General features: G+C 42.3%; 1 protein-coding gene across 3 annotated transcripts in view; it reads left to right on the forward strand.

The window, feature by feature from the left end:
• TMEM143 (transmembrane protein 143) overlaps window positions 1–13115 on the forward strand; it is a 283275-nt gene that overhangs the window by 2764 nt on the left and 267396 nt on the right. For 2 of the 3 annotated variants that reach the window (XM_085616468.1, XM_085616466.1), the window contains exon 2: window positions 7321–7543. In XM_085616468.1, the coding sequence (XP_085472594.1) occupies window positions 7343–7543 (201 nt within the window). In that variant the 5' untranslated portion in view covers window positions 7321–7342. Of the gene's footprint in view, window positions 1–2629; window positions 2714–7320; window positions 7544–13115 lie in introns of those variants that run through there. The other variant, XM_085616467.1, reaches the window with a different exon arrangement.

Raw genomic sequence — 13115 nt, forward strand, 5'->3', positions numbered from 1 at the left:
TCTGGGGCATGGCAGTGCATAGACCTGAAATCCTCTGCGATACCACATTTCCACTGATCTAGGGGAGTATACTATATACTCATAGTAAACATTTTAAATGGATCAGTTTTAGCCTCATATTGGGGACAACGGTTCCCATCAGTCATTGCAAACATTCAGTTCTTTGTCTGTAATGGAACGCTGAATGCCTGCTGTCCATTTCTCTTTGGCTTCTGGAGTCCTGTGTTGAGGTGTATACTTTTGTGACAATGTGTTCGTTTGTTTTGACAGGAGGTTCTTGTTGAAAGGATGGGCAGCTCGCCCTGTTTGATGTATGTATTCTGTAATAGAGCAGAATGTCGAGTGATCTGTGGTCTGGCATGTCCGTGATGGTTGAGCGCTCCTGGAATGTATTCCCAGGATAGAAATCTCCTATTTTAAGTAGTGCCTAGTTAGCAGTTACCTAAGAAACGTATGCGTCTTTGTGAGTGGTTGAAGCGGTAGTGGCTGAGCGCTTATTCTCAGCATATAGGATGAGGCGCTGAAGTAAGTTGAGTACGTTACTGAGTTTATATTACTTAGGCTACCCCCACACTTGCAGTACTGGAACCCACAAAAAACCTTTCATTTCTCTTATCTATTGTCGTTAGCATCAGTGCTGGCGCATTACTAATACCGCTTCATTTATTTTATTGAGTTTTATATAGCGTGAAGCTTGACTCGAGGGTATCAGAGCGCTTCACATAGGGGCATATCAACAACAACCGGCGATAATTATCTCTAAGCGCACATAGCGCTAGGATAATTATCGCCGGCTAGCGTGAATTTTTATCGCTGAGATAGCGTGCTATTAGCAACGCTTATCTCAATAGCGATAAAAATCCTCACGCTAACAGGCTAACGTGAGATTATCGCTGGAAACCCAGCGATAATCTCACGTTACCTTGTTGATAGGGACAGGCAAATTTAGCCATGATATCCTCCTTCCATAGGATATCATGGCTAAGTTTGAAAAATACCAGACGTAAAAATGCAGCGTTTACCGCGGTTAGCGCTCCTTTTTTTGTCTCTAACAGGGTTAGCGACATTCTTGATAATAGGAGAAATGTCGCTTAGTGACATTTCTCCTATTATTTTACTCTGGAACGCCCCCTTTGCATCTCATTAGAGATGCAAGGGGAAGCGTAGAATAAAAAGGTGCTAACATGCAAATTTGCATGTTAGCACCCTGTTGTTGATAGGGCGCTAGTTTTATCTCTCCTTTTTTGGTTTTTAAAGCCAAAAAAGCAGAGATAAAGCCCTTGTTGATATGCCCCATAGTTTGCATAACGGCCATTACATGAGGCACATTTGGAATAGTTAGAAATACAAAGTGACAGTATGTAATGAAGTATACGAAAGACATTAGGATATAGTTGCAGATGCAGTTTTGAGGTTAATACTAAAGACATTAGGATATAGTTGCCGATACAGTTTTGAGGCATATGCGGTAAATATATAAACAGGGCATTACATATCACAGAAGTAATTGCACAAGGCTATGTGTTGTTTTAAATAGAAATACACAATATCAATTATAATGGAAACATTTCAGCAGACAGTAATATAGATGAACACCAAGGTACCGAGGAAGCTAGGGTAGGGTCTCGAGACGATGGGGAGAGAAAGGAACCGTTTTCGCCGAGCATTCCTGGAGAAGACGAGGGTGCCAGATTTCTCTTTCCTAAATTTTGGCAGAATCAGGAATAGTCTGTTGGAGCTTTGAAGAGGTCTCTTTTGACAGTCTTTTAATAATTTGTTTGAGAGGTAGACTGGCTTTTCCGTGTAGTGAGCTTTGTGAGCTGGTTTGAATATAGCTATTGCGCTTTCATTTACTTTCATATGGCCCTACAACACACCCTGCTGTTGTAGGACTGCAGTTAAAGTGACCCCCATGTACAGTTTCAGGGGCAGTTTTCTTAACAGAATGTTGGTTCTGAAAGACAGCAGCCCTTAGTTCAAGGACAGTCGTATTGGTCTTTCAAAGGCATCATGACTTGCGCTTTAGGTCATGATACCCCTATGTCCAGAGCCACCAATCCAACTTTGAGTTTCAGCACACTGTGGAGCTGTTCCAAGTTGTGACGCATAATAAATGTATGTCAAATACAATATCATCATGTATTGAAATTTGAAACGGATCTTTTTTGTGTGATTATTTTGTTTATTTATCCAGTTGCCTATGCTTTTAAAAAAAAAATTATTAGCATTTTAACAACATACATTGCAGTAGCAGCATCTCAAAAAGCAGCAGACAAGGGGGACGAGAAAGAAGTGGGGGAGAAGGGATCCAGTACAGAATTCACAGCTAATATGATGAACAGAGCACCCCAAATTAAAGTCTGAATAGCACATGTTAGCGTGACATTTCGAATAGCAATCAAAGGAATATATGTCGTTACTAAGCATTCCGTTGCAACGCATGCCTTTTCCAAGCATGCGTTACAACGGAATGATTTTTCTACGCATAGCCTTTACCTCGATTTTTCCTTTACCACGCTTTTTTTGGGGGGTGGGGGGGAGACCCCCCCAACCCCACTTTTTTTCTATTTTTTGCTTTTTTCTCACTTCTTCGCCAACACTAAAAAAGGACTGACGCATTTTTTCGGATGAGGAAGAAGACGTTCCGTGAAGACGTTGCTTGCGTGGTAAAGACGGTCGTGGAAGCAATACGCGTTGTGAAGACGTTTACGAGGTAAGTGTACCGTTGTAAACGTAACGCGTAGAAAAGCCTTCCTGGTAAAGGCTGTTTCCCCAATCATAGTGCTCAGCTTTAGTATGCAAGGCAAGTGACACAGGTATCTCAAGCATGTCGGGTTATCAGGCAAAGGTGCAAGACGGGACTGCATAATTGTTCGATTTCCCTTGAGCTAGCTACTCCTAAATTGCCAATCTAGGGGACACATCACAGCGCTACCAACACTTGGGGAGGGGGGAGTAAGGGGGGGGGGGGGTTGTGGCCCTTGAGTGCAAATATGTTAAATATCGGTAGTTCGACTTTGTAAGTGCATCAACTCCCAGTATCGAGCCAACTGCTCCTGACAGTACGACGCATCCTGCAGCAATGAGGCAACCCGAGGGAACCCTCTCCTCCCCCAGTGTTTAGCAGGCTGACGTTTTGGTAATAGTAACAGTATGGCTATGATACGACGTGAGGATGCTGGCAAGTCTTTAACATAGCCAAGTAGGCTAACTAGCGGGGTAAAAGGGATCTGGTGTTCAATGATTTGCTGGATCATAGAATGTGTCTCCCGCCAGTAATCCATGATCTTAGGGCATTCCCAGACCAGGTGTAGGAACACTGCCTCAGGTGTCGAACACCTCGCACATTTTGCCACCTTTCTTAGCCCCATATGTTTCAACTGTATGGGAGTGCGATATAATCTGTGCAAAAACGTAAAATGTTTGAGGCGCAGTCTGTAATTGGGTGATAAAGCTGCAGTCTGCGCACAGCAATAAGACCATTGGTCGGAAATTATGGGGGGGGTCTGTATCTAGTTGCCACTGGGCGAGCGCTGCAGGCATGCATACTGGCGCCTTATCCTGCATCACAGTGTATAGTCTAGTGACTAGTTTACGATGAGAGTTGTTGGTGAACATATGTTCAGGAGCATGTAGTGTTGGTGGAGGTGCCAGGAAGGTAGCGTGATTTGCACGACACGTGGCGCGGATTTGAGTGTAGAGGAGCATGTCCATCAGGGTGGGCTTCGGAGTGTCAATTGACACAGGTGTGGGCATAAAGTGGCCATTTGGGTACAGATCAGCTTATGTGAAAAGGTTTTTATTCTGAGCCCAGTTGCGCATTCCATCATCCATCAGTACCGGCAACATGGGATTACGCGCTATAGGGATAGAGGGAGCGTATATGCAGTCAAGGGATGCTAGCCACTGCATTCCATCCCACGCCCACCTTACACATTCCACCGTGTCTGCAGGCGACTGGGTGGGTCTGTAGAGTTGGTATAGCGCTTTGGATAGCCGGACTGGAGATGTCAAGTCTGCCTCCACCGCAGTGTGTGGTTGGAATTTTACTGGGTACAGCCAGAAATGTAGATATTGGGCCTGCGTTCATAATGCATATAGCTTCATGTCTGGAGCATTTAGGCCACCCTGACGAAAAGGCAGTGTAAGGGTTTCCCAGGCTATCCTGGGCTGTTTGCCTGCCAAAGCTAGGGATATCAGATTGGATCTCAGACGTTTAAAAAACTGCTGTGTTAGTGCAATGGGGAGATTGAAGAAGAGGTATAAAAAATTAGGTAGCACAACCATCTTTGCAATTGCCAATCGCCCAGTTAACGAAAGGGGGAGGCGATTCCAAATTGGTATTGTTTCTTCCAGCCAGGAGATGGCCTTGTCATAGTTGGCCTGCCATAGTTCGTCTATGTCCCGGCTCAGCCACACGCCTAAGTATCTGACTAGTTCCGACGCCAATTTTAGCGCAAATTCAGACTCGAATTGCCTGGCACTTTCGGTGAGAGGAAATATAACCGACAGCCCAGTTTATTGTTGTGCCCGAGATTCCTCCAAATTTTATGATCTCTCTAATATTATTCTGGGGGTTCCTAATGTACAGTGCGATATCATCAGCATGCATGGATACCAGAATTCCACGCTCTCGGAATCGGATCTCCCTGTGGGCATGGTGCTGGCTGCCAGGGGTTTGATGGCTTTGTTAAAGAAGAGAGAGGGCAAAGGACATCCCTGTTGTGTGCCGCTTGTGACTGAGAACAGATCAGAGAGTAGGTCATTTACTCAGTCTAGCTGTGGGGGCAGTATATAGTAGTTTAATGAGGTTCAAGAAATGCAGGCTTAACCCTAAATGCTGTAGGAGATGGAATAAAAAGGGCCACTCCAAGGAATCAAACGCCTTAGTGGCGTCGAGTAGGGCAGCAACTGCAGCCACCCTCGGGTCTACGCCATGCATGACCGCAAGCAAAGTGCAGAGGTTGTGTGCGGTTGATCGATCAGGCTCAAAGCCCGACTGATCCGGATGGATCATGTTGGGAAGAAGTGGGGCCAGGCGATTAGCAATCAGTTTTGCCAAAATTTTATTGTACACGTTGATCATGGATAGCGGTCTGTAGGAATCGCGTGACATGGCTGATTTGCCAGGTTTAAGTAAAGTAACAATGACCACCTCGCAGAGGGACGGGGGTTGTTCCTCGGACTCTACAGACGATTGATACATAGCTAGAAGATGAGGGGTCAGTATAGGGGCAAATTCTTTGTGGAAAGATGTTGTGAGGGCATCAAGGTCGGGGGCCTTGTCGTTAGGCAGACTGTGAATAACGTGCAGGACTTCCTCCTCTGTGAATGGGGAGTCCAGATATTGCCAATGTACATCATCTCGCCACAATAGTTGTATAGGTTCCAAATATCCTTTAAGTTGGTCTGTGGGGACATGGGATTTGGTTTAATATAATGGTTTGATATCATTTGTAGTAATAGGCGGTCATCATATTTAGTACAGCAGTGGGCCTGGTGTGGTGTTCCATGTTTTCGCCTACAAGGTCTACAATATAGTTATTCGCAATACGAGGTCTGAGCATTTTGGCCAACGTCCTACTCGGGCTCTCTCCTGCTCCATATCTGCAGGCAATCGCCTCCCGTCCCAGATGATGTACTTCTCATTCCGCGCTTCTTCTTATATTCTGATAGAGTTTCATGCATGCATTCCATGATGCATTGGTCATTGACTGATGAAATTCTTGTTCTAACGCTGGTAGGTCAGCCTTGAGGCGTGCAAGTCTCGTGCAAATAGCCCTCAAGACCCCTGTTTGTTTCGCAATACAGGTACCTCTTATGACTACTTTAAAGGCCTCCCAAAGCACCGACGGGGACGTAACTGAAACCTTGTTTGTTAAAAAATAGTCAATGATGGCGGCTCCTATTTCGGATCGCAATACTTGGTCTCTGAGAGCTCTGGCGGGCAATCACCAGTAGAAGGCGCGCAAAACGGCAAGGGGGACGGCCAGTTTCAGTAGCACTGGGGCATGATCAGATAATGTTCGGGGCAGTAACGAGGCACTGGTCGTCCACGCTAGGACCTCTTTCGTGATAATCCAGTAATCTATTCGGGACCAGGCTCCCGCCGTGGATGTGGTCCATGTACCTTCTCTACAAGTATTGTGTAAAAAAACACACCATGCGTCAGTCAAGCTTTGGTCTTGGATCAGGCAGTGTATCTGTGTCGCAGCACTAGGGTGTGGGCATTGAGAGGTACTAGACTTGTCCATGTCCGGGTTTAAAATAACATTAAAGTCAGCGCCCCATATTATCGCCCCGGTTCTAGGTTAACAATGTGTCACCCCAAATTTCGGGGCAGGCAGTGTTGGGCCCGTAAATGCATTCAAGTATTATTGAATGGTGGTGTAAGTGCCGGCCAGAAGAACGAATCGACTTTCTGGGTCCGATTTGACTTGTGTAAGTCTCCATGATATGTTTTTGCGAATGATATAGCCGTTCCACGCACATAGTTAGAGTAATATGATGCGTGTGTTTCTGCGCACCATCGAGCGCACACGCGAGGCACTGTCGAGGGGGTATGGTGATGTTCCTGTAAGAAGCATATATCAATCGTATGTCTAGTGAGGTAGGTGTGCACAAGACGTGCTTGTAAAGGATCTTTAAAAGTAATTGTATCCATTTTAAATCACATATTATCCTTGCAAATGGGTATTCGAGATTATAAATGATGTAAAGAAAAATAGTTTCAAAGAAAGGGGTAGTAAATTTGAATGGTCGGTATAAAAGGGCTGTTTTTTAATATGTAAAGACTATTTACTGAACGCATTTGTTTAAAAGATAAAGGGGGTGAAAAGGCTTTATATTGCAGCCGGATGTATGACTCACTAGCGGTCTTTATTGTTGATTATCTCCCCATTAATACCTTTATACTTCTTTCAAGACAACTTGCAGCTCTAGAAGCAGAAGAAACGGTTTCTTTGTTGATTGATTTGTCAACAGTCATTCCCCCCACTTCAGGGTTCCATACAGCGGGACACCACCTGCTCCCCCATCAGCTTTTGACTGGTCAGGCAAGGTTTAACAGAGTGAATGTGTATACACCTCTTTGTTAGTTGTCACCTGCTCCGAGACCCTAAACACCATCTAGTGCTGTCTGCGTCACAAACCAATGCAATGTGAATCACTGAGTTTTCTGGGAACAATAAAAATAATACGTTTTTATATAACAAAGTAGTTTAGTTCGAAATCTTTAGATGTATTTGATACTGTATTGTATTCTTTAAATGGCTCGACTTGGTATGCCAGATCATTAACTGTTAGTAACTGTTTCCATAGCTATCCCTGAAAAAGCCACAGCATGGTCTATGCGGCCTGGGCCTGCCGTGTGGCCTGGGTAGGGGTCTCCAGGACATTTGCCCGCAGCATGGGCAGTCTATCTACCAAGATTGCAGAGTACCGCAAAATGTGGAAACCAACACAACCCAGGGACTGGGACCTGCAGTACAAAGAGAGATTCATCCCCTTCTCCAAAAGCCAGCTTGTGAGCACGCTGCTGCAGGTAGGAAGGGAAGGGTGGGTCAGTGGAAGGAAAGTGAAAACGTAGACCAGGGTACACACTCATTTTGATGTTATTGTTCGATGCGTTGGTGAAATTCTATGACTAAACAATTGGTGATCTGAAATTTTTTTGGTCAAGTTTTACAGATTGACAACTCTTTTACTATTTAATCTTCTGATGCCTCAGCATGTGTAATACTGTAAGATGTTTGTCCATTTTGAAGGTGTGTCGTATGAGTGCCATTAATCTGACCAACATTTAAATTGGGGTCCGTATCACCAGTGTTTTGACTTAACCCACCATGTGCAAAACAGCCTACATTTCATTTTGACTTTCCAGCTAAAAACAAATAATTATCTTACTTTCTTAGGTCAAACTAAAAAAACGTTCATGGTTAACCATTTTGCTTCCAGGAATATTTCTCAATAATTGTAATAATGTTATCATCAAAAACTTTATTTCGGCCTATATGGCCATAAAAGCATAGATAAAAATACAGTGCATTACAAAAATAGCCATTGCTCTGTATAGAGCACCAGTTCACATATTATTAATATAGAATTCCGATCATATTTGCATTGCGGGATCGTCGCTCCCAGTCGCCATATTCAACATGCCAACGACTAACCCATGGATGTGTAAGCCACAGGATACTTGTACAATATATGGGCAACATGAGGCTTTTACATTAGTCATACGGTGAGATTCAGTTAAGTGCATGTGCATGACCAGTAAGGTGGCTTCTGCAAAAAGCCATCTTCTCTCGACTATCAATATAGAATTCATTAAAGTGCTCGTGCAAGACTTTGGGCAAAATAGTAGCATTAGCATTGTTTGAGAGGCAGTGACAATTAAAATGCATAAGCAATGTCTAAGCAGAAAAGATACCATTACGATAATCCTGTATTGTTCAGCTGTTACATTAACCTGGATTAATGTTCATAATGTAGCCTATCGAAATTCGTGAGAATAAAGTGCTAGTGCAACACTTCAGCAGCATGATGGTTTTTGCTTTGTTTAAACTGCACTGTCTAAAGTGCATGTGCATAGCTTAAGTGTTACAAAGGCCATTACAATTACACAAGGCCGACATTTTTTAAACTGTCCTGGCGACCCATGCCTGGCAGCATTCGACAATAGCTAATAATGTTGTTAAAGTGACTGTAAAGTGAAAGGTTTTGTCTTTGAAATAGTTCATATCCCATCGATCGAACACAATTGTATTCTTAACTTGTCTCAATAGGAGAACATATCTTAATGACAATTGACACACCATAAAGTCCCTCTACAGCCCTTTTTTGGAGGCTTTTCTTCCAGTAATAAAAGCACACGCGATACTGCAGGTATGCAAATTCTCATTGCAAAATGCTCCCCTAGAATATTTGGTGATTACTTAAAAATGTTAGTAAAAAATATCCTGTGTTGTTCATGATCTAAGATTGGGCATGCCATTAATTATGGTGGCTTGATTTTTAAATAATCATTTCGGAGCAGCTTGAATATTCAATATCATTTAGCCATGTCTATTCTGATACCTGTTTACTGATGTGTGCACAAATTCAATTTTTCACTTATTTTAGGGAACAGGTTGGAACTGCAGAAGAATATTGCTGGGTTTTGAATGATGATTTTGCGTTAATTTGGGTGCCCTTTTCTGCTGTTCTTTTAAGATTTGCTCTGTGACCTGCCAGGTTTTGCTTTCAAATGTTTGCACCCGTTCTCTTAGAATCCGTTGCTGAGAGATCTTCAAGGGACAGCTGTGCTGACACTATGCTACAAAATACATGCCCTAATATTCTACAGAATTGAACACCTGATTTCAGCAAGTGGTGATAAATTCCAGCAGTGGTGATTTTCTGTCCTGCCCAACCCAGCACTGGTGTAGTAATAGCTGCTCAAACCCTATTTCCACCTGATAGTCTTTGGATTACGTCAGCGTTCCTTGTGCTCTCCCTGTACAGAGATTTGTTTAGCAGGATTTGGATTATTAGCATTATTGGTACCTGTCATTGCCTGCCAGAAGTTGGATCCTTGTGTAATATGTGACTCATTGAGCCTAATTCAAAAACTGCACCTTTGTGCAATTTTACTACTTTTTGGTATTCACAAGCAACACTTTTGTAGAAACATAAACTTTTGTATTAATTTACACTTTTGTAGTAAGTTTAGCACTACACATGGCCATCCAATGGTACTGTAACACCACCCCATATAAAATACCAGAGTTAGGGATTTAAAATAAAACCCCATAGGAAATAATGATAAATTAAATTATTTGAAATAGTTAAAAATATAAATAAATATGAATTAATATAAAAAAGAAAAATAGTACCGATTTATTATTTAATTATAAAGTTTATTAAACCAATGTAGCAATACATTTTATTAAAAAAAATAATTACATTCATTTTAATTAATTCTATACATCACTTTTAATTATTAACATGCATTAAAGCATTTTGTTATTTTGTTCTACATTTAAATTAAATTTTAAAATGAATTTACATTAATATTTAACATTAAAATATTTGTAATATTGTTTTTTTAGTTAAATACATTGTTTTACATGTCCCTATATTTACTATAGGAACATCAGCATTTGGGGTCGAGTATTGCAACCTCACATGGGAGGGTGTGCAAAAAAACGTAAATTAACCAGATGTCAAAATCTGCCTTTGTTTGACCCCTTCGCGGTCTATTGATGCATTCTGTTAGGTTGTACATATAATTTCTGAATGCCTCTCAAATGTCCTGGGGTCTTTGTCTTGGAAACATTACTTGAGTCACTACTGAAAGATAAGTCCCATAACAAAGCTGGAAAATCAGGAGGGGGACGCCACTTGGTACAAATAAGGACCAGTTTTTCAAACTTTGAGTTGGTGAGAAACCAGTAAACGTCCAAACCAAAGCATTCATAGGTTTGCACATGATGGAGACCTGATGGTAGCATTGAGCTTCTTTCAAAATTGACCTTCAAAATTACAACACAAGATAAAAAGGGCAAACTCACCTTCTTCCAAATGAGCAGGTAGGACAATTAAGGTTATAGGATGAACCAGTGTTAAGTGGCTTCATTATAAAACTTGGAATTTAGTTAGCAGTCTGTGGCATTTTCAGAAACAAATTAGTAGTGAATTTTTATTTGGAGTTGCACAAAGTCAAGATCATTTATCTGTCAGCATTGCTCGTAACTAGGCATAAAGCACTGTCATTAAAAGTGGCACATGAATTTATTTTTAGACTACTCAGTGTCAAAATGACCTTCAACAGATAGATCGCACATGAGCCGAAAGGTCTATTTACCCTTCAGAGACAGTACAAGTATTGATAGAGAAGAAGTGAAAGGACAGCACCAGATTATCAGCTGGAGGTTATATTACAACAAATGATCCCAAAGGCTTCAACGTCAGCCTCTTTGTATGCACTTTACACTTCACATGCAAACTACAAATGGATTAGTGAGTTGGGAGGAATGCTGATTTGTTGATCACTCTTGAACCAGTAAACTATGTCCCATCATAACTGTACAAGGGTTGCATTTGCACGAGACCAGCAATGCAACATGTTCCACTCTAAAGATTACTTATCACTATAATGTCAGAAGGCTCCCAAGTGCTGACAAAAGGAATAATAGTGGGATTAGGCACATCCCCAGAAGTGAAAAGATTTCATTTGTTTACAGAAGATCATATAGTCCTGGCAGAATCAGATTCATCATTGCAAACCTTTGTGCCATGGACAAACACTCTGACCGCGTGTTTTAGTGCTAAAAAGAATATACAACAAGAAGCTGATGACTTGTCTAAATATCTCGGGTTAGGAGTTAGTAGATAGAACTTCAACTTGTTCTTGACAGGACCTGGACCATAATGGCCCCTCATTAGAGTCAAGATTTTAAAGATAGGTAGGATGCTGCCTCTCAAAATTTGAGAAACATAGTCTAAATGGTAAATTAGTTGCAATATGTCCTGTCTGATTTTCACCCATTTACAGATTGTGCAAAGCGCCCTGAAAATTACCTGCAAATAAAGTATAGCAGTGGCCCAATTTAATAGCCCCCATTGCCCTAATAAGTGTACCTGACATGAACTTGCATGATTTTGACCATGGGTGAAAGGATAACATAAACAACATTAAGCTTAAAAAAAGAGTAACAAGCATGCAGTCATATAATCCTTTTTATCGGTAGTTCACATCAAGAGCTGTTTTAGTGTCATTTATTTTGCTGGCTCTTTCTCATCCTGTTTCCTATCTGCTTGTAACCTGCTGATGCTCAGTTATATCATATAGAATGTTTCCAAACAGCCTAAAAATATATTTGCCATTCATGCAATGTGGAAACGCCACCCGAGACCCACAAGCTTCTTATGTAAAGGCTATGCATAATCATTCAAAAGGTAGGCAAAAGACAGAAACAGTGGGACCTTGTTAGAATCCCCGGATCCCTGGTTGGCTGAGGTAGGTACCTTAGGCCAAACAGGGACCCACGAGCCACCAACGTTAGGGAAAGACAGGTCGCCCCTAGAGATAGTCCCCGCTCCACCCCCTTGGTAGCTTGGCACGAGCAGCCAGGCTTATCTTCAAGGCCAATGTGTAAAGTATTTGCAATTAGGCTCACAGCAACTCAGTGATGATGCCACAAATAGACTCCACACGAGTTTCATAGAAAAACAAGTATATATGATGCGACCACACAATACTAAACCAACATATGCGCCGGGGTAAAGCTCCCCCTGGCCTATTACTATTGAGCTAAACTAAACAATCCTATGTAATCCTAATGTCATAATATGCAGTTCGTTATGCAACAATCAGGTATTTCACAACATAAGAATAATGCAGATCGTAATACGGCTATCTGGCGATTTGTACTGTTAATGTAATGCAGTGCGTAATGCAACAACGTTGTAAACTGTTATGCCCCCGTAATGCAATGCATACGGTCCCCTTCAGATACTCTGTTAGGAAGAAGTAATGCAACGTGTAATACAGTTATCAGGCAGTTCGTTATGTGAAACTAATGCAATGCGAACACATGTATCCGGCAGTTCGGTATGCAACACTAATGCCATGTGTAATGTGACCATCCGGCAGTTCGTGATGCAGGACTAAGACAAGGCGTAACACATGTATCAGGCAGTTTGTTATGCAAACCTAGTGCAAGGAGTATCACACCTATCAGGCAGTTTGTTAGGCAAAACTAATGCAATGGGCAATATGACAAACAGACAGTTCATTGTGCAGAAATAAGTCAATGCGTCATAAAATCATCAGATACTCAGTTATGCTGGAATAATGCAATATGTAATTTACTCCAGCTCTGCCACTTGTGCTGGCTTGCGGTTAGTCTCTGGCCACAGTTGTCCCCCCCCACACGCACGGGTAAGATATAACACAGTAAATGCAGCTTGTGCTGCCACTCCCTTGGCACATGGGCCGCGATCCGAGCCGAAGCAGAGGTTAGCGCAGCAGGACAGAGAAAGAGGCCAACAGTGTCTCCCTCTGAGCCCGCGCCCCGCCCCAGGAGTTGACACACGTTACCTGGGGGGCGTGAACCCACTCTCGTCTCCTC

The sequence above is a fragment of the Triturus cristatus genome, chromosome 7 (genome assembly GCF_964204655.1).
Source record: "Triturus cristatus chromosome 7, aTriCri1.1, whole genome shotgun sequence".
NCBI lineage: Eukaryota > Metazoa > Chordata > Amphibia > Caudata > Salamandridae > Triturus > Triturus cristatus.